Source organism: Cetorhinus maximus, chromosome 4 (assembly GCF_964194155.1).
Source record: "Cetorhinus maximus chromosome 4, sCetMax3.hap1.1, whole genome shotgun sequence".
In the NCBI taxonomy this organism is placed as follows: domain Eukaryota; kingdom Metazoa; phylum Chordata; class Chondrichthyes; order Lamniformes; family Cetorhinidae; genus Cetorhinus; species Cetorhinus maximus.
Window position 1 is genome coordinate 179,960,314 of NC_135882.1, and position 21,927 is coordinate 179,982,240.

At 47.0% G+C, this 21,927-nt stretch overlaps 1 protein-coding gene across 1 annotated transcript; it reads right to left on the minus strand.

The window, feature by feature from the left end:
- Window positions 1–1,912: 1,912 nt before the first annotated feature.
- On the minus strand, window positions 1,913–21,525 carry aoc1 (amine oxidase copper containing 1). Its single transcript, XM_078541224.1, has 6 exons — window positions 21,342–21,525; window positions 19,133–20,692; window positions 13,862–14,150; window positions 10,776–10,908; window positions 10,284–10,607; window positions 1,913–7,197 (listed from the first exon to the last, which is right to left on the minus strand). Exons 2-5 carry the CDS (start codon window positions 20,682–20,684, stop codon window positions 10,332–10,334), a joined length of 2,250 nt encoding a protein of 749 aa, XP_078397350.1. The 5' UTR covers window positions 20,685–20,692; window positions 21,342–21,525; the 3' UTR covers window positions 1,913–7,197; window positions 10,284–10,331.
- Window positions 21,526–21,927: the final 402 nt, after the last annotated feature.

Below are 21,927 nucleotides of genomic sequence, written 5' to 3' on the forward strand. Positions count from 1 at the left end.
TTGATGCCACACTTGGTCAAATGCTGCCTTGATGTCAAGAGCAGACACTCTCACCTCACCTCAGGAGTTCAGCTGTTTTGTCCATGTTTGAACCAAGGCTGTAATGAGGTCAGGAGCTGAGTGGCCCTGGCGGAACCCAAACTGGGCTTCAGTGAGCAGGTTATTGCTCAGCAAGTGCCGCTTGATAGCCCTGTTGATGACCCCTTCCATTACTTTACTGATGATGGAGAGTAGACTGATGGGGTGGTAATTGGCCGGGTTCGATTTGTCCTGCTTTTTGTGTACAGGACATAACTGGGCAATTTTCCATATAACCGGGTAGATGCCAATGTTGTACCTGTACTGGAACAGCTTGGCTAGGGGCGCGGCAGGTTCTGGAGCACAAGTCTTCAGCACTATTGCTGGAATATTGTCAGGGTCCATAGCCTTTGCAGTGTCCAGTGTCTTCAGCCATTCCTTGATATCAGTTGGAGTGAATTGAATTGGCTGAAGATTGGCATCTGTGATGCTGGGGACCTCCGGAGGAGGCTGAGATGGATCATCCGCTTGGCACTTCTGGCTGAAGATTGTAGCAAATGCTTCAGCCTTATCTTTTACACTGATGTGCTGGGCTCCTCCATCATTGAGGATGGAGATATTTGTGGAGTCTCCTCCTCCAGTGAGTTGTTTAATTGTCCACCACCATTCACGACTGGATGTGGCAGGACTGCAGAGTTTAAATCTGATCTGTTGGTTGTGGGATTGCTTAGCTCTGTCTATCACTTGCTGCTTATGCTGTTTGGCACACAAGTAGTCCTGTGTTATAGCTTCACCAGGTAGACACCTCATTTTTAGGTGTGCCTGGTGCTGCTCCTGGAACGCCCTCCTGCACTCTTCATTGAACCAGGGTTGATCCCCTGGCTTGATGGTAATGGTAGCGTGGGGGATATGCTGGGCCATGAGGTTACAGATTGTGTTCGAGTACAATTCTGCTGCTGCTGATGGCCCACAGCACCTCATGGATGCCCAGTCTTGAGTTGTTAGATCTGTTTGAAATCTGTCCCATTTAGCATGGTGGTAGTGCCACACACGATGGAGGGTATCCTCAATGTGAAGATGGGACTTCGTTGACTGTGTGGTGGTCACTCCCACCGATATTATCATGGACAGATGCATCTGCAACAGGCAGGTTGGTGAGGATGAGGTCAAGTATGTTTTTCTCGCTTGTTGGTTCCCTCACCACCTGCCGCAGACCCAGTCTAGCAGCTATGTCTTTTAGGACTCAGCCAGTTTGGTCAGTAGTGGTGCTACCGAGCCACTCTTAGTGATGGACATTGAAGTCCCCCACCCAGAGTACATTCTGCACCCTTGCCACCCTCAGTGCTTCCTCCAAATGGTGTTCAACATGGAGGAGCACTGATTCATCAGCTGCGGGAGGGTGGTACGTGGTAATCAGCAGGAGGTTTCCTTGCCCATGTTTGACCTGATGCCATGAGACTTCATGGGGTCCGGAATCAATGTTGAGGACTCCCAGGGCAACTCCCTCCCGACTGTATACCACTGTGCCGCCACCTCTGCTGGATCTGTCCTGCCGGTGGGACAGGACATACCCAGGGATGGTGATGGTGGTGTCTGGGACATTATGATTCTGTGAGGATGACTATGTCAGGCTGTTGCTTGACTCGTGTCATGAAGATACTAATGTATATGATGTTATTGGAAATTCTTTTGAATTGGACTTGTAGTCGGGTCTGTGTCTGTGGGTGTTAGTGTATGTGTCTTAATTGATGTTATGACAAAGCAGTTGGTAAAGCTGAGTTCTTTAAAAATCCCAGAGTGAAACTTTAAACAACAGTCATAACCTATATTTTTAAGTGGTTATGTATGAAATGCAGCTCTAAATTCAGGAATCAGACCACCAGTTCTTGAGTGGTTTTTATATCAAACTACATGAGACATTCATTAATTTACACAAGTTAAATATATACACATGGCTACAAATTGCTACTATCATAACTTTTAATAAATTTCCAAACTAATCTCCACTAAGGCAACAACAACCCACAGACTTAACCAGGCACCAGGCAAAGCATTTTCATCTTACAAATTCAAAATGAGGTTCCTTTCACTTTGGTTCCTTTGCAGACACTGTGATAGGCTTACAGGCTTTAATCTTACATTGCCCCTGCCCTGGATACACACAACTGTTATCGGTTATACCTAGCACATCTCATTGAATGTAAATTCTCATTGTATTCCCAGCCCCTTTGAACTTCACCTCGTCGAACAATAAAACCCCTTTCATAGCACCAATTTTATTAATAATATAAACCTTGCTTGGTCTCTGCTAGCTAGGTGCCAGATTTCACTCTCCTTCTTGAATGATCTATTCGACAAAATGCAAATGCACTCTGCCTCTCTTACATCTCAAAACCAGTACACATCAAAGCACCCGGACTAATTTGCTTTAATCCAATTAAGACACACCCACAGACTAAATCTCTGTTTTAAAAAAATAACTTCCAATAATGTTATACATTAATAGCTGCATGATAATTGGATTAAAGCCAGCTAGTCTAGGTGCTTTGATATCTGCTAGTTTTGAGATATTAAACAGTAAGGAAGTTAAAGTATAGGGTGCACTTGCATTTAGCTGAATAAACCATTCAAAGACTGGGGGTGAAATTTGGTACCTAGCTAGGAGACACCAAGCAATATCTTTATATTACTAATAAAATTGGAACTATGAAAGGGGTTTTATTGTTAGAAGAGGTGAAGTTCAAAGGGCCTGGTGATACAAGAGAATTTACATTCAAAGGTGTTGTGGTAACTTTGACAAACGGACCACAGGAGTCTCAGGTACAGGTCACGATCGTTTATTCGAGCAATTGCAAGGAGAGAACCACCTCAATGCAGCTTGAGGTAGCACTCTGCTAAATTGCAAATGTTCAGCATATTTACACATTACTGGTCACGCACGAGGACCAATTCCAATCTCATCTGAATATAGGTTTACATTAAACAGATACATCTGGTTCCAGGTACATACATCCCCTTTCACCCAGGAAGAGCCGTCTCCCCCTATCTGAGCTGGGACCAGCTGTCCTGTCCTTATCTGTTGAAGAGCACACTTAATATATCTAGTTTTTTTCTCTGTCTCCAGTCTGGCTCCCAGGGTCTTTCTGGTGATTGCAGGCCCTAAGGGTGTACAAAGTTCATCTTTGTACTTGATGGCACTGGCTGGCTTGGTATTAAAGTAATTCCCTTTCCATAAATTCTTACTGTACTCCCCCTAACAAAGGGAAGGCTGGGTATATGCAGAAAATGAGTTTTGTGTGTGGGTCAGAAGCATGGTGAGGCCTAAGCCGCCTGTAAACCTACAGCTGTGCAGAGGAACCAAACTGAAAGGAACCTGATTTTGAATTCGTAAGATAAAATGTGCTTTGCCTGGTGTCTGTTTAAGTCTATGGGTTATTGTCGCCTTGGGGAAGATTGCCTGGGAGTGATTAATTTGGGGATTTGTTTAATAGTTATGATGGTAGTAATTTGTAGACATGTGTATGTGTTTAAATTTGTTGTTAAATTAATAAATGTTTAATTTAATTCAATATATAAAAAGCTCTTGAGGTTTGGTGGATTTCATTTCTGAATTCACAGCTGCATCTCAAACATACCGATTGAAAATATAATTTATGACAGTTGTTTAAAGTTTCCCTCTGGGATTTTAAATACCTCAGCCTTTACCAACTCTGTCTCATAACACTAGTCAGTGAGACAGCTCTCCCAAATTTGGCACTAGCCCCCAGATGTTAGTAAGGCTGAGTTTGCTGTTGTTGTTTCCGGTGCCAGGGTCGATGCCGGGTGGTCCGTCCGGTTTCAATCCTTATTGATGTTTTTTCACAACTGTCTGGCTCGGCCAATTTAGAGTGTGTTTAAGATTCAACCACATTGCTGTGGGTCTGGAGTCACATGTAGACCAGACCAGGTACGGACGGCAGATTTCCTTCCCTAAAGGACATTAGTGACCCAGATGGGTTTTTACAACAATCGACAATAGTTTCATGGTCATCATTAGACTTTTAATTTCAGATATTAACGAGTTAATGAGTTCTATACCGGGTGTGGGTTATGGGTGTTAACGAGTTCTACACCGGGTGTGGGTTACGGGTGTTGACGAGTTCTATACCGGGTGTGGGTTATGGGTGTTAACGAGTTCTATACCGGGTGTGGGTTATGGGTGTTAACGAGTTCTATACTGGGTGTGGGTTATGAGTGTTAACGAGTTCTATACCGGGTGTGGGTTATGGGTGTTAACGAGTTCTATACTGGGTGTGGGTTACGGGTGTTAACGAGTTCTATACCGGGTGTGGGTTATGAGTGTTAACGAGTTCTATACCGGGTGTGGGTGATGTGTGTTAACGAGTTCTATACCGGGTGTGGGTTACGGGTGTTAACGAGTTCTATACCGGGTGTGGGTTATGAGTGTTAACGAGTTCTATACCGGGTGTGGGTTATGGGTGTTGACGAGTTCTATACCGGGTGTGGGTTATGGGTGTTGACGAGTTCTATACCGGGTGTGGGTTATGAGTGTTAACGAGTTCTATACCGGGTGTGGGTTATGGGTGTTGACGAGTTCTATACCGGGTGTGGGTTATGGGTGTTGACGAGTTCTATACCGGGTGTGGGTTATGAGTGTTAACGAGTTCTATACCGGGTGTGGGTTATGGGTGTTAACGAGTTCTAGACCGGGTGTGGTTTATGGGTGTTAGAACCATAGAACCATAGAACACTACAGCACAGAAAACAGGCCATTTGGCCCTTCTAGTCTGTGCCGAAATATTATTCCGCTAGTCCCATTGACCTACACCTAGTCCATAACCCTCCAGACCTCTCCCATCTATGAATCTATCCAATTTATTCTTAAAACTTAAGAGTGAGCCCGCATTTACCACCTCAGATGGTAGCTCGTTCCACACTCTCACCACTCTCAGAGTGAAGAAGTTCCCCCTAATGTTCCCCCTAAACCTTTCCCCTTTCACCCTAAAGCCATGTCCTCTCGTGTTTATCTCTCCTAATCTAAGTGGAAAGAGCCTACTCGCATCTACTCTGTCTATACCCCTCACAATTTTGTAAACTTCTATCAAATCTCCCCTTATTCTTCTACGCTCCAAGGAATAAAGTCCTAACCTGTTTAATCTTTCCCTGTAACTCAACTCCTTAAAACCCGGCAACATCCTAGTAAATCTTCTCTGCACTCTCTCAATCTTACTGATATCCTTCCTGTAGTTAGGCGACCAGAACTGCACACAATACTCCAAAGTTGGCCTCACCAATGTCTTATACAACCTCACCATAACATCCCAACTCCTATACTCAATACTTTGATTTATGAAGGCCAGTGTGCCAAAAGCTTTCTTTACAACCTTGTCTACCTGTGACGCCACTTTCAGGGAATTATGTATCTGAACTCCCAGATCCCTTTGTTCCTCCGCACTCCTCAGTGCCCTACCATTTACTGTGTATATCCTACCTTGGTTTGACCTTCCAAAATGTAACACCTCACACTTTTCCGCATTAAATTCCATCTGCCATTTTCTGGCCCATTTTTCCAGTTGGTCCAGATCTCTCTGCAAGCTTAGAAAGCCTTCCTCACTGTCCACAACGCCTCCAATCTTAGTGTCATCAACAAACTTGCTGATCCAATTCACCACATTATCATCCAAATCATTGATATAGACAACAAACAACAATGGTCCCAGTACAGATCCCTGAGGCACACCACTAGTCACAGACCTCCAGTCTGAGAAGCAATCATCCACTCTCTGTCTTCTCCCACACAGCCAATTTCGAATCCAGTTACAACCTCTCCATGGATACCAAGTGTCTGAACCTTCTAAACTAACCTCCCATGGGGGACCTTGTCAAAGGCCTTACTAAAGTCCATGTAGACAACATCCACAGCCTTTCCTTCATCTACTTTCTTGGTAACCTCCTCGAAAAACTCTACAAGGTTCGTTAAACACGACCTACCACGCACAAAGCCATGCTGACTATCCTTAATCAGCCTTTGGCTGTCCAAATAATTATATATACGATCTCTCAGAACACCTTCCAATAATTTACCTACTACTGACGTCAGGCTCACTGGCCTGTAATTGCCTGGTTTACTTTTGGAGCCTTTTTTAAACAACGGAACAACATGAGCAACCCTCCAATCCTCCGGCACCTCACCCGTGGCTAAGGACATTTTAAGTATTTCTGCCAAGGCCCCTGCAATTTCTACATTAGTCTCCATCAAGGTCCGAGGGAATATCATGTCAGGCCCGGGGGATTTATCTACCATTATTCGCTGTAAGGCAGCAAGCACCTCCTCCTCTTTAATCTCTTTATGTTCCATGAAACTACTGCTTGTTTCCCTTCCTTCCTTATACACTATGCCAGTTTCCTGAGTAAATACTGATGCAAAAAAACTGTTTAAGACCTCCCCCATCTCGTGAGGCTCCACACATAGACGACCACTCTGATCTTCAAGGGGACCAATTGTGTCCCTTACTATCCTTTTACTCTTAATATACTTGTAGAAACCCTTCGTGTTTACCTCCATATTATCTGCCAAAGCAACCTCATGTCTTCTTTTTGCCTTCCTGATTTCCTTTTTTAGTATTTTCTTACATTTATTTATTTTAACGAGTTCTACACCGGGTGTGGGTTATGGGTGTTAACGAGTTCTACACCGGGTGTGGGTTATGAGTGTTGACGAGTTCTACACCGGGTGTGGGTTATGAGTGTTGACGAGTTCTATACCGGGTGTGGGTGATGTGTGTTAACGAGTTCTATACCGGGTGTGGGTTATGAGTGTTGACGAGTTCTATACCGGGTGTGGGTTATGAGTGTTAACGAGTTCTATACCGGGTGTAGGTTACGGGTGTTAACGAGTTCTACACCGGGTGTGGGTTATGAGTGTTAACGAGTTCTATACCGGGTGTGGGTTACGGGTGTTAACGAGTTCTACACCGGGTGTGGGTTATGAGTGTTAACGAGTTCTATACCGGGTGTGGGTTATGAGTGTTAACGAGTTCTACACCGGGTGTGGGTTATGAGTGTTAACGAGTTCTACACCGGGTGTGGGTTATGAGTGTTAACGAGTTCTACACCGGGTGTGGGTTATGTGTGTTAACGAGTTCTACACCGGGTGTGGGTTATGGGTGTTAACGAGTTCTATACCGGGTGTGGGTTATGAGTGTTAACGAGTTCTATACCGGGTGTGGGTTATGGGTGTTAACGAGTTCTATACCGGGTGTGGGTTATGGGTGTTAACGAGTTCTATACCGGGTGTGGGTTATGAGTGTTAACGAGTTCTATACCGGGTGTGGGTTATGGGTGTTAACGAGTTCTATACCGGGTGTGGATTATGGGTGTTAACGAGTTCTATACCGGGTGTGGGTGATGGGTGTTAACGAGTTCTATACCGGGTGTGGGTTATGGGTGTTAACGAGTTCTATACCGGGTGTGGGTTACGGGTGTTAACGAGTTCTATACCGGGTGTGGGTTATGGCTGTTAACGAGTTCTATACCGGGTGTGGGTTATGGGTGTTAACGAGTTCTATACCGGGTGTGGGTTATGAGTGTTAACGAGTTCTATACCGGGTGTGGGTTATGGGTGTTAACGAGTTCTATACCGGGTGTGGGTTATGGGTGTTAACGAGTTCTATACCGGGTGTGGGTGATGTGTGTTAACGAGTTCTATACCGGGTGTGGGTTATGAGTGTTAACGAGTTCTATACCGGGTGTGGGTTATGGGTGTTAACGAGTTCTATACCGGGTGTGGGTGATGTGTGTTAACGAGTTCTATACGGGGTGTGGGTTATGAGTGTTAACGAGTTCTATACCGGGTGTGGGTTATGGGTGTTAACGAGTTCTATACCGGGTGTGGGTTATGAGTGTTAACGAGTTCTATACCGGGTGTGGGTTATGGGTGTTAACGAGTTCTATACCGGGTGTGGGTTATGGGTGTTAACGAGTTCTATACCGGGTGTGGGTTATGAGTGTTAACGAGTTCTATACCGGGTGTGGGTTATGGGTGTTAACGAGTTCTATACCGGGTGTGGGTGATGTGTGTTAACGAGTTCTATACGGGGTGTGGGTTATGAGTGTTAACGAGTTCTATAACGGGTGTGGATTATGGGTGTTAACGAGTTCTATACCGGGTGTGGGTTATGGGTGTTAACGCGTTCTATACTGGGTGTGGGTTATGTGTGTTAACGAGTTCTATACCGGGTGTGGATTATGGATGTTAACGAGTTCTATACCGGGTGTGGGTGATGTGTGTTAACGAGTTCTATACCGGGTGTGGGTTATGGGTGTTAACGAGTTCTATACCGGGTGTGGGTTATGGGTGTTGACGAGTTCTATACCGGGTGTGGGTTATGAGTGTTAACGAGTTCTATACCGGGTGTGGGTTATGGGTGTTAACGAGTTCTATACCGGGTGTGGGTTATGAGTGTTAACGAGTTCTATACCGGGTGTGGGTGATGTGTGTTAACGAGTTCTATACCGGGTGTGGGTTATGGGTGTTAACGAGTTCTATACCGGTTGTGGGTGATGGGTGTTAACGAGTTCTATACCGGGTGTGGGTTATGGGTGTTAACGAGTTCTATACCGGGTGTGGGTTACGGGTGTTAACGAGTTCTATACCGGGTGTGGGTTATGGCTGTTAACGAGTTCTATACCGGGTGTGGGTTGTGGGTGTTAACGAGTTCTATAACGGGTGTGGGTTATGAGTGTTAACGAGTTCTATACCGGGTGTGGGTGATGGGTGTTAACGAGTTCTATACCGGGTGTGGGTTATGGGTGTTAACGAGTTCTATACCGGGTGTGGGTGATGTGTGTTAACGAGTTCTATACCGGGTGTGGGTTATGAGTGTTAACGAGTTCTATACCGGGTGTGGGTTATGGGTGTTAAAGAGTTCTATACCGGGTGTGGGTGATGTGTGTTAACGAGTTCTATACCGGGTGTGGGTTATGAGTGTTAACGAGTTCTATAACGGGTGTGGGTTATGGGTGTTAACGAGTTCTATACCGGGTGTGGGTTATGGGTGTTAACGCGTTCTATACTGGGTGTGGGTTATGTGTGTTAACGAGTTCTATACCGGGTGTGGGTGATGTGTGTTAACGAGTTCTATACCGGGTGTGGGTTATGAGTGTTAACGAGTTCTATACCGGGTGTGGGTGATGGGTGTTAACGAGTTCTATACCGGGTGTGGGTGATGGGTGTTAACGAGTTCTATACCGGGTGTGGGTGATGTGTGTTAACAAGTTCTATACCGGGTGTGGGTTATGAGTGTTAACGAGTTCTATACCGGGTGTGGGTTAAGAGTGTTAACGAGTTCTATACCGGGTGTGGGTGATGTGTGTTAACGAGTTCTATACTGGGTGTGGGTTATGGGTGTTAACGAGTTCTATACCGGGTGTGGGTGATGTGTGTTAACGAGTTCTATACCGGGTGTGGGTTATGGGTGTTAACGAGTTCTATACCGGGTGTGGGTGATGTGTGTTAACGAGTTCTATACCGGGTGTGGGTTATGAGTGTTAACGAGTTCTATACCGGGTGTGGGTTATGAGTGTTAACGAGTTCTATACCGGGTGTGGGTTATGGGTGTTAACGAGTTCTATACCGGGTGTGGGTTATGAGTGTTAACGAGTTCTATACCGGGTGTGGGTTATGGGTGTTAACGAGTTCTATACCGGGTGTGGGTTATGAGTGTTAACGAGTTCTATACCGGGTGTGGGTTATGGGTGTTAACGAGTTCTATACCGGGTGTGGGTTATGGGTGTTAACGAGTTCTATACCGGGTGTGGGTTATGGGTGTTAACGAGTTCTATACCGGGTGTGGGTTATGAGTGTTAACGAGTTCTATACTGGGTGTGGGTTATGGGTGTTAACGAGTTCTATACCGGGTGTGGGTTATGGGTGTTAACGCGTTCTATACCGGGTGTGGGTGATGTGTGTTAACGAGTTCTATACCGGGTGTGGGTTATGGGTGTTAACGAGTTCTATACCGGGTGTGGGTGATGGGTGTTAACGAGTTCTATACCGGGTGTGGGTGATGAGTGTTAACGAATTCTATACCGGGTGTGGGTGATGTGTGTTAACGAGTTCTATACCGGGTGTGGGTTATGGGTGTTAACGAGTTCTATACCGGGTGTGGGTGATGAGTGTTAACGAATTCTATACCGGGTGTGGGTTATGAGTGTTAACGAGTTCTATACCGGGTGTGGGTTATGGGTGTTAACGAGTTCTATACCGGGTGTGGGTGATGTGTGTTAACTGTTCCGTGCGCACACTTGCGTGTTTAGTCCGGTAAATAGGTGCCATTATATGTGAAAGGGGTTTGTGTCAGGCAATAGTCTCCAGTGTCATTTTTCCACGCCTGGATCTTCACTCTAGAGAAGGATTTACCCTCCGGCCTCACTATCACCACACTCCGCGAGGACACTGAAGGATCTTCCTGAAAGAAATTGAATGGACGGAGGAAAAATCCAACGCCGTTTCCGGGAGTGCTCGTGTTCGGCACATCTTCCGAATGTGGAATGTGTAAGAATCCAACTGTTACCCAGGCAACCAGGTCCTGCAATAAAGAGAATACGACCACGGTCAGTCACCATCTGGGTCAGATGGTATTTGATTTGAAGCTAATTTTCCTGTATAGACGGTGCCCAGGAGCAGTTACTGTTAGGGGCCAAGAACCTTGGGCTCAGGTCTGTAAAAGACTCTGGTCCTGAATGTCCTGTCCTACCTGATTGGTGATATTTTCATTGTTTCGGATAAAGTTCTCGAAGCGAATGTTTGGATCCCATGGGTCATTCTGAAGATACATATCACTGCTGCACTCCTCCCTCTCTCGGAAACGAGTCACTGCCAACCGGTACCTGGTGACACACAGATACCATCAGCAAATCTGGGCCAAGATCGCAGACTTTCCCTCCCCATCTTCTGAGGCGTCGGTGGAGAACACACGCCTGCCCACACCGCCTGTCCTGTAGCCGTTTGTCGCTCCAACGAGCCTTAATTGGCCGGGGGCTGAACTTGCAAACCTGACTAGGTAGGAAGCCCCATCTCAGGGAGCTGCCGGCCAATCCGATGGGCAAGTAGCGCTCCAGCCCCTGCAGTGTCAAACGCTACAGTGGACAGGACACAGGACTGGGACTACCAGCAGCCCCCAGAGGCTAAAGTCCTGGGGTTCCAGGACCAGGTAAGTTTTGGGGGTCTTGGGGTGGGGTGGGGAGGGGAGGTGAGGCCCGGTGGGGGTGGGGGGGTGGCGGGTGGCCAGACGAGGGTTGGGGTGATGGTGGAGAGGCCGGGGAGGAGGAAGCCCGTGCAGGGTCCAGAAACTTTGGGGGGTGGGGGCATCATCACTGTAAAAAGGGGCTCTCGATGGAGGTGCCCTCTCCCCTACTGGCCCAAGGCCTGAACCCAGTTGATTTTTGGGCTTCCCCCTGCCCCAGAAACTCCTCCCACCTGCCTGGAAAATGAGGCTGTGCAGGAAACGACTCTTCAGTGGTCAATGATTGGCCACTTAAGCCCTTCAATCGGGGCAAGGGCAGGCTGGGCAGAACCAGTGTAAAATTGTGGAGAGGTTGGGTGGGTTGGTGAGAGCCTGGTGGGAAGGCCCTGGTCTGCCCAGAAACCCGCCGGGGAATGTGAAATCCTCCCCATGAGGTAATTTGGTCATAAGAATAGAAAAGAATATTTTTAAAAAGATGTGAAACTTTTGATGATGATGTTTAAAGAGGTTTGGGTACATTTATACAAGGAACACAGAATGTGAGCCTGCAGGACCACAATGCAAATGTCATGTTGGCCTTTATTGTAAGGGGATTGGAGAACAGAAATAAAGAAATGTGGCTCCAGTTGTACAGGGTTTTGGTAAGACCACATCCTGTGTGCAGTTTTGGTCTCCACGTTTAAGGAAGGATAAACTTACATTGGAGGGGGTACAGCCAAGGTTCACTCGATTGGTCCCTGGGATGAAGGGGGTGTCCTATGATGAGAGGCTGAGTAAATTGGGTCTTTTCTCTGGAGTTTAGTAGAATGAGAGGCGATTTCATTAAAACAGAGTCCCCAGTCTCCCAGTCTCCAGACTCTCGGAGACCGGTTGTATGGCAGAAGGTGCACATCAGAGTCCTGCAGAAGTCCTGACATTTGGAACTTTTTAGAATCCTCCTATTTATTGTGTAATCCTTTGCCTTGTTTGCCCTCCCCAAATACATGACCTCACACTTTTCCAGATTGAATTCCATTTGCCACTTTTCTGCCCCCTTGGCCAGTCCATTTATATTTTCCTGCATTGTACAGTTTTCTTCCTCAGCATCAACCACACGGTCAATGATCCATATCATCTGCAAACTTCTTAATCATACCCTCACATTTAAGTCTGAATCTTTGATATATGCAAGTGACAGCTAGGGACCCAGTACTGAGGCCTGTGGAATTCCATTGGAAACAGCCTCCCAGTCATAAAAACACCTTTCACCCTTCCTGCCAATGAGCTAATTTTGGAACCAATTTGCCTCTTTCCCTTGGGTCCCATGAGCTATTAATTTTCTGACCAGTCTGACATGTGGTACTTTGTGAAAATCCATGTAGACTTCATCAAATGCTCCACCCTCAGCCTCCTTGTTACCTCAAAAAATTCAATCAAGTTAGTCAGGCAGGACCTTCCTTAACATATCCATACCGACTACACTTGATCAATCCCTGACTCTCTAAATGACAATTTATACTGTTTCTCTGAATTTTTTCCAATCATTTTCCCACCATTGAGGTTAGGCTGACTGGCCTATAATTATTCAGTCTATCCTTTCCTGCCTTTTTAAACAACCATACAGCATTAGCTATCCTCCAGCACCATGCTTATAGTCAGAGAGTATTGAAAATGATGGTCAGAGCCACCGCTATTTCTTCCCTTGCTTCTCTCAGCAGCCTGGAATACATTTCATCCGGGCCTGGGGATTTATTCACTTTCAAAGGTGTTAAACCCCTTACAAATTCCTCTCTCACTATGTCGGGTCAGTTGCAATGAATAATTCACACTCTTCCTCCTTAGCTCGAGCCTCAGTTCATCCTTCTCTTTTCTAGAAACAGGCCATAAGTATCATGAATTATTTATTAAGAACTATCCCTATATCTTGTGCCTCTGCACACAAATTATCCATTTATTCTCTAACTGGTCCTATACTTCCCTTAGTCATTGTAGTATAAGGGGTTAATAGTTATGCTAATGAGTTAGTGATGTGTATCATGATATAACATTGACATCAGCAGTCATGTGCTAGAGACTCTGGAGAGCAGATGGAATAGTCTGTACTCAAGAAAGATGTACCTACCGAGTAACTTATCATGTATATAGTGTAAGTAAAGCTGTGGCCTAGTCCTGCTCCTAGTTTGTAGGTTGTCCTCACTCCCCACCCCAGCAGCCTCCGCAGTGAAAGGATCATCTCTCACCATTCCTGCCAGCTCCAGAATGCTGCACGTACCAAATAAATCTTCCCCTGGCCTCCCCTTTCATCATTCCATAGGGACCTTTCACTCCGTCACACCCTGGTCCACTCCTCAATCACTCCCAACACCCCCTCCCATTCCAAATGTAAAAGCCCAATGAAGAATCAGCATCGGCCCAAACCATTAACTCTGTTTCTCCATCCACAGAGGCTGCCTCACCTGCTGAGTATTTCCAGCATTTTCTGTTTTTGTTTAATATGATATATTATAAACTGTCTTTTTTATGTCTCGATGAAAGATCGTTTACTGACTGGGGATTGGCTGCTGAAGAATGAATAGCTGGTGGCTGGAGATTGTTTTCTGATTGGACAGTGATCTGACCTGCCCCAGGTGATTGCCTTCTCCTCCTTCCAATCACGAGGCAGCAATTGATCAGCCTGAGAGTTGAACTGGATGCGATAGGCTCTGTGACTTTGCCACTTATTCTGCTTGTGGGGATTATAAAAGAGCAGGTATCGGGGTGAAGGTTTTGTGAAGGGGAAAGCAGCTGCTCGCTCTCGAACTCTTTGCACCCTCTCCAGTTTCGACTGCACAACGTAATCTCCTGGGCTCCAGGGGTTGCTGATGTTTTCGAACTTCAGTCCAAGTGTTTCAAAACTGTTCTCTGTTCCTATAAAAAAAATTAAATTTAAAAAATAAAAAGTTGCTTCACAAGCCAGATTTGCCAATCTAACATTCTCAGCCTCTCATCTGGATATTAAATTAAACCAAATTTCCCTCAGTCCAGTGGACAGGGCATTAAAGTAAAAGCAAAATACTGCGGATGCTGGAAATCTGAAACAAAAACAGAAAATCCTGGAAAAGTTCAGCAGGTCTAACAGCGTCTGTGGAGAGAACAAAAAAATACAGAGTTAACGTTTCGAGTCCGTATGACTCTTCTTCAGAGCCAAAGAGAAGTAAAATGTAATGAAATTTATACTGCTTAACGGGCGGTGGGACAGGTGAAGCTGGATAGAGGGTCAGCGATAGGTGGGGGCAAAGGAGAGATTGACAAAGATGTCAAGGACAAAAGGACAAAGGGGGTGGTAATGGTAGTGGTGCTGGCTAAAGGAGGTGCTGAAGGTGGCGTTAAGGTCAGAAAGCCGAATGTGATAATAGCAGGACAAGGGTAAGCACTCTGGAAAGAACAAGACGAACAAGTGACAGATGCCCTTGTGGGGGTGGGGTGGGGGGGAGAGGACGGTGGTGGCGAAAAAGATTGAAAATAGGTTAAAAGGTGGAGATAAAACAATGAATAAAAATGAAAGTAAATAAAAATAAAAATTAAAAATGAAAAAATAAAAATTAAGAAATGAGGATGAATATTGAAAAAAGGGGGATTGGAAAGGGGGTGGGGATGGAGGAGAGAGTTCATGATCTAAAATTGTTGAACTCAATATTCAGCCCGGAAGGCTGTAAAGTGCCTAGTCGGAAGATGAGGTGCTGTTCCTCCAGTTTGTGTTGAGCTTCACTGGAACAATGCAGCAAGCCAAGGATGGACATGTGGGCATGAGAGCAGGGTGGTGTGTTGAAATGGCAAGTGACAGGGAGGTCTGGGTAATGCTTGTGGACAGACTGAAGGTGTTCCACAAAGCGGTCACCCAGTCTGCGTTTGGTCTCTCCAATGTAGAGGAAACCACATTGGGAGCAGTGAATGCAGTAACTAAATTGAGGGAAGTGCAAGTGAAATGCTGCTTCACTTGAAAGGAGTGTTTGGGCCCTTGGACGGTGAGGAGAGGGGAAGTAAAGGGGCAGGTGTTGCACCTTCTGCGGTTGCATGGGGAGGTGCCGTGGGAGGGGGTTGAGGGGTAGGGGGGTGATGGAGGAGTGGACCAGGGTGTCCCGGAGGGAACGATCCCTGCGGAATGCCGCCGGGGGGGGTGAAGGGAAGATGTGTTTGGTGGTGGCATCATGCTGGAGTTGGCGGAAATGGCGGAGGATGATCCTTTGAATGCGGAGGCTGGTGGGGTGCCACCATCAGCACCTCCATTAGCCAGCACCACTACCATTAACACCACTTTGTCCTTTTGTTCATGACATCTCTGGCAATCTCTCCTTTGCCACCACCTATCACTGGCCTTCTACACAGCTTCACCTGCTCCAACCCCTCTTAAACAGTATAAATTTCATCACATTTTTACTTCTCTTTAGCTCTGAAGAAGAGTATTACAGACTCGACAGGATATTGAAAACAGCTGTGCAACTGGATAAGGCAATAAAATCCTCAATGAAACACATCTGCTAAAGGTACAGAATGTGAATATGTAATGGGGAATCTAGAGACATTGTCAGAGGGTCAGTACTGAGGGAGTGCTGCACTGTCAGAGGGTCAGTACTGAGGGAGTACTGCACTGTCAGAGGGTCAGTACTGAGGAAGTGCTGCACTGTCAGAGGGTCAGTACTGAGGGAGTGCTGCACTGTCAGAGGGTCAGTACTGAGGGAGTGCTGCACTGTCAGAGGGTCAGTACTGAGGAAGTGCCGCGCTGTCAGAGGGTCAGTACTGAGGAAGTGCTGCACTGTCAGAGGGTCAGTACTGAGGGAGTGTTGCACTGTCAGAGGGTCAGTACTGAGGGAGTGCTGCAGTGTCAGAGGGTCAGTACTGAGGGAGTGCTGCACTGTCAGAGGGTCAGTACTGAGGGAGTGCTGCACTGTCAGAGGGTCAGTACTGAGGGAGTGCTGCAGTGTCAGAGGGTCAGTACTGAGGGAGTGCTGCACTGTCGGAAGGTCAGTACTGAGGGAGTGCTGCACTGTCGGAGGGTCAGTACTGAGGGAGTGCTGCACTGTCGGAAGGTCAGTACTGAGGGAGTGCTGCACTGTCGGAGGGTCAGTACTGAGGGAGTGCTGCACTGTCGGAGAGTCAGTACTGAGGGAGTGCTGCACTGTCGGAGGGTCAGTACTGAGGGAGTGCTGCACTGTCGGAGGGTCAGTACTGAGGGAGTGCTGCACTGTCGGAGGGTCAGTACTGAGGGAGTGCTGCACTGTCGGAGGGTCAGTACTGAGGGAGTGCTGCACTGTCGGAGGGTCAGTACTGAGGGAGCACTTCACTGTCAGAGGGTCAGTACTGAGGGAGCGCCGCACTGTCAGAGGGTCAGTACTGAGGGAGTGCTGCACTGTCAGAGGGTCAGTACTGAGGGAGTGACGCACTGTTGGAGGGTCAATACAAAGGGAATGCAGCACTGTCAGAGTGTCAGTACTGATAGAGCACTACACTGTCGGAGGGTCAGTCTTTCTGACCCTCTCTACCCTCTCAGGTAGATGTAAAGGTTGTAATGAAGCTATTTTAAGTAACTTGTGAGTGATCGCTGGGTCAGCATTTTCCAGTCGGCGATCATTGGGCTGGAAATCTAAGGACAGCACATCCACTGGTTCTCCTTTATCTACAGCACATGTGACTCCTTCAAATAACTCCAATACTTTGGTTAGATATGATTTCCCTTTTCCAAAACCATGTTGACTCTGCCTGATTACCTGAACTTATCCAAGTGCCCAGCTGTAGCTGCTTTAACAATAGTTTCTAACATTTTCCCTATGACAGACGTTAGGCTAACTGGCCTGTAGTTTCCTGCTCTCCGTCTCCCTCCCTTCTTGAATAAAGGAGTTACATTTGCTAATTCCTAAGCAAATGGAACGTTCCCTGAATGTCGGAAATTTTGGAAAATTAAAACCAACACATCAACTATCTCACCAGCCACTTCTTTCAAGACCTGAGGGTGAAGTCCATCCGGACCTGGGGATTTGTCAGCCCCACAGCCCCAACAATTTGCTCAGTACCACTGCCCTGGTGATTGTAATTTTCCTGAGTTCCTCCCTCCCTTCCATTTCCTGATTTACACCTATTTCCGGGATGTTACTTGTATCCTCGATAGTGAAGATTGATGCAAAATACCTGTTCAATTCATCTGCCATCTCCTTATTTTCCATTACCAATTCCCTGGATGCTTTCTATAGGACTAACACTCACTTTGTTAACTCTCTTCTTATTTAAGTATCTACAGAAACTCTTACTATCCGTCGTTATATTACTAGTTAGTTTTCTCTCATATTCTAATTTTTCCCTCCTTATTAATCTTTTTGTCATTCTTTGCTGTTCTTTATATTCTTTCCAATCTTCTGACCTGTCACCTGTCTTTGTGTAATTATATGCTTTTACTTTAAGTTTGATAATGTCTTTAACTTTTTTAGTTAATCACAGAAGGTGGACCCTCCGCTTGGGATGTTTCTCTCTCAATGGAATGTATCTATTCTGTGTATCCTGAAATATCCCTTTAAACGTCTGCCTCTGAACCGCTATTGACCTATCCCTTAACCTCATTTGCCAGTTCACTTTAGCCAGCTCTGCTTTCATACCCTCAGAATTGTCCTTATTTAAGTTTAAATTACTAGTCTTGGACGCACTTGTTTTTCCCTCAAAATGAATGTGAAATTCAATCATATCCACGGTCACTGCCTTCACTGTAAGGTTATCAATTCATCTTATCCTGTTGCTCAATACCAGAGCGAGTATTGTCTGCTGTCTGGTCGGCTCCAGGATGTGCTGTTCGAAGAAATATTGAGTTCAACAACTTCAGGCCATGAACTCTGCCCCCATTTTGATATTTCTTAATTTTTTCCCCGACCACCTCTCCCCCCCACCCCCACCACCCACACAAGCCCATCTGCCACTTGTTTTCATGTTTTGCTTTCAGAGAGTGTTGACCCTTGTTCTACTATTAACACATTCTGCATCTTACCTTTCTGCCACTATCCGCACCTCCTTTAGTCTTTAACACTACCATTTATACTCCCTTTGTCCTGTGTCCACGACATCTTTGTCAATCTCTCCTGAGCTCCCATCTATCCCTGACCTTCGATTCTGCTCCAGCTGCTCCACCCCCTCTAAAACAGAATAAAATCCATCACATTCCTACTTCTCTTCAGCTTTGAAGAAGAGTCATACGGACTCGAAACGTTAACTCTGTTTCTCTCTCCACAGATGCTGCCGGACCTGCTGAGTTTTTACTGCATTTTCTGCTTTCACTCAGATCCATCTGTACTTTTCAGTTTTTTTAAATTATTGAGCAGAATGGTTCCCTGCTGATGGGTTTGCTGGTGGTGGGGAGGGGGATGGGGGGTGCATTGGTGGTGGAGAGGGGGAGGGGGGTGCGTTGGTGGTGGGGGGTTGTAAAATTCCCCTAGTGGCCTTCCTGCCACCCTCACACCCACTCCTGACCTGTCTGCAGTTTTCCAGGCGCTGGGCGATGCTAAGGCCACTTCACGGCCACTTAAGGGCTGCTCCCTGCCCAGCCTCAATTCTGAGGCAGCCTCTGGAGTCCAGGGATAGGGGACGGACGCCTGGCAGGTCACCCTGCTTGGGCTTCTGGTGTAAAGGGGCACAGAGGTTTGCCCACATCAAGGGCTCCCTTTCCAGGAAGGGGGGAAGGGGGTAGAAAGCTGGGAGAGGGGTGGGGGATTAGTGGAAGAGCAGAGAGGTGGGAGGGAGGGAAATGGCTGAGATGACAGGCAATGGTGAAAAAGCTGTAAAAGCAGCGTATTGGCTGGGGACATGTCCCGCCTTTGCCTCCTGTGCCCAGAACTCATTCCTGTATCCGTGGATTCAGGATTTCGAGAACCCACCTGCCACATCCAGGTCCACTTTATAATGGATGAGGTGTGTGTGGAGATTGCCCAGGACATAGTCGTAAACTTTAGTTCCATAGTTTTCCCCCTCAGGGGTGAAGAAGGTAGAATGGATGTAACCAGTGGCATGGACCTTAACCTCGATCACCCCATTCTGGTAGAAGATAAAGTCCCAGATATAGTCATAGTTATAGACAGTGGATGTGGTCCTGATCACAAGGACATGGTTCTCGAGACCACCATAGAAGTTGAAGCTCCCTTGGGAGTTGCTGTTAAAATGTCTCCTCAGAGGGACAGCAGTGGAATGTTCAAATATACACAAAGCATTCTTGTAGCGGATTGGCTGGTCTGAGTCCCTGAAATGATAGGCATCTTTGTAGGTGGCGATCTCTGGGCAATCAATCCCTTTTGCCAGTTCATAATCAAAGGTGCCCATCCCCCAAGCACTATCGATATATTTAGTCTGCATTCCTGCTGGGCTGTGACCAGAATAAAAGGCAATGGCTTCCTGAACACTAATCTCATAGGCAATTGGCTCATCATTGAACCTAACATCGAAAAGTTGGAGCCCAGTAGATGTTCGCATTCTAAAGGCACAGCTCCAGCCTGCGTATAGGACCGAATTCCCCTTCACCTTGTACCTCTTCCCCTGAGCCTCATATTGTTTAGGCCCAGGGATGTCGGTGCGGGTTTTGAAATGGCCTCTGGGGATGTAGGTGGAGAAGGGATCCTCACTCGTGTATTCAGGCAGCTTGAAGATATTCACAAGGCCCATGTTGTACTTCCTCACCAGCTCTTCCAGACTGTCAAAGTACTGCCCATTGTACCAAACCTTCTCCACAGCCCAATGCCGTGGGTCCAGAGATTTATGGTTCAAGAGGATTTCGAGGCCAATTGGATGGATGAAATGGCCTTCCACATCTTGCTGCAATATAAACCACGACTTCCTATCTCCTGATCTCAGACCCCTTGGTGCAACATCGGTGAAGGTCAGACAGCGGTCAGTGCAATTGTGGTACCAGAATCCACTGGATTCCTTCAAGAATAGGGTCGCAATCTTGGTGACCTCTTGCAGTTTCTCATGAATGAGTGCCATCTCCACATGAGTTGTTGGTCGCGAGGTAAACTTTATGGGCCGGTTACTCCTCAATCTCACAGGATGATAATACTTGGGCATTGGCAGTGGCCCTACAATGTACTCTGTCACATTGGGCATTGGCTCTGCACCAAAGAAGATGATTGCCTTAGCATTGCGTTTAGGAGCACAGCCGATCCCATTGAGGAAATTGAGAACGTGTTGTTTCTTGGGAATTTGAAGCTCAATGAGGAAGATATAATTTTTGTGAAGTGTATGAGATGTTGCAGCTGACAGATTGAGGTTTTTCTGGGCTAGAAGGAAGGAACTCACTGCTCGCAACTCTGTAGGGCTCAGCTCAGCAAACACTGACGCTGTGTGATGGTAACGTTCAGAGAATTGAGAATATTGGCAACTAACTCTGCACAACATTAGCACGGCCGACAACCAGATCCACTTCACTTCACCTCCCATCTCTCCACCTACAAGGAAAGAAATGTGAACAACTGGAGTATGAACTATAATACAACAAGCACATCGAGGCTCACAGATCACAATGACTCAGCTCACCACAACCTTCTCAAGGACATTTAGGAATGGGCATAACCCCAGTGAGATCAGGGTGTGTGGGACCCGTACCCCAGTGAGAGTCAGTGTGTGTGGGACCCGTACCCCAGTGAGAGTCAGTGTGTGTGTGTGTGGGACCCGTACCCCAGTGAGAGTCAGTGTGTGTGTGTGTGGGACCCGTACCCCAGTGAGAGTCAGTGTGTGTGGGACCCGTACCCGAGTGAGAGTCAGTGTGTGTGGGACCCGTACCCCAGTGAGAGTCAGTGTGTGTGGGACCCGTACCCCAGTGAGAGTCAGTGTGTGTGGGACCCGTACCCCAGTGAGAGTCAGTGTGTGTGAGACCCGTACCCCAGTGAGAGTCAGTGTGTGTGGGACCCGTACCCCAGTGAGAGTCAGTGTGTGTGGGACCCGTACCCCAGTGAGAGTCAGTGTGTGTGGGACCCGTACCCCAGTGAGAGTCAGTGTGTGTGGGACCCGTACCCCAGTGAGGGTCAGTGTGTGTGGGACCCGTACCCCAGTGAGAGTCAGTGTGTGTGTGGAACGGAATGAAAAAAGGTTTCTTACCTGTTGTTCCTCTGCCGTCTCTGGTCAGTGTTCGGGCTGTTAGATCTGAAATGTAAAGTGCGGTTTCCTCTGTCTGTGCTTCAGTCAAACCTCTGATGAATGACTAAACTCGAAGCTGATGTGACTGAACAACTGGAATTCCCAGTCCTGGGTAACCTGTCCTCTCATCTGGGGATTTATTACAGCTCCTCAATTCTTATCAATTTCGTAAATGTACACGGAGTTCCTTTGGCCTGTCTGTTCTGTAAATCATTGCTCGATTACATCATCGCTTCTGAAACTAAAGATTAAAAGTCTGGCATAAAATCTAGGAGTAAAACTGAGGCCAAATCCTCCAGTGTCCAGGCTGCAGGCAATCTCGCAACCTCTTTATACCCAGAACATTCACACTCTGACTCCAAACCCCCTGACCCCCCTCCCCGAAACCCTCACCCCCACCACCCACTCCCCTCAGTCCCTGACCCCCCCTCGCCCCGAAACCCTCACCCCCACCACCCACTCCCCTCAGTCCCTGACCCCCACCTCCCCAGAACCCTCACCCCCACCACCCACTCCCCTCAGTCCCTGAACCCCTACCCCGAAACCC

What these genes read in the sequence shown, in the direction of transcription:
- aoc1 (XM_078541224.1), bottom strand. Translation starts at nt 20,684, where the DNA reads ATGGGAGGTGAAGTGAAGTGGATCTGGTTGTCGGCCGTGCTAATGTTG. An exon ending in AGTGGACCTGGATGTGGCAG is followed by an intron (nt 14,151 to 19,132) that starts GTGGGTTCTCGA and finishes TTTTTTTTATAG; the next exon opens with GAACAGAGAACAGTTTTGAA. An exon ending in AAGGCAATCACCTGGGGCAG is followed by an intron (nt 10,909 to 13,861) that starts GTCAGATCACTG and finishes GTGTGTCACCAG; the next exon opens with GTACCGGTTGGCAGTGACTC.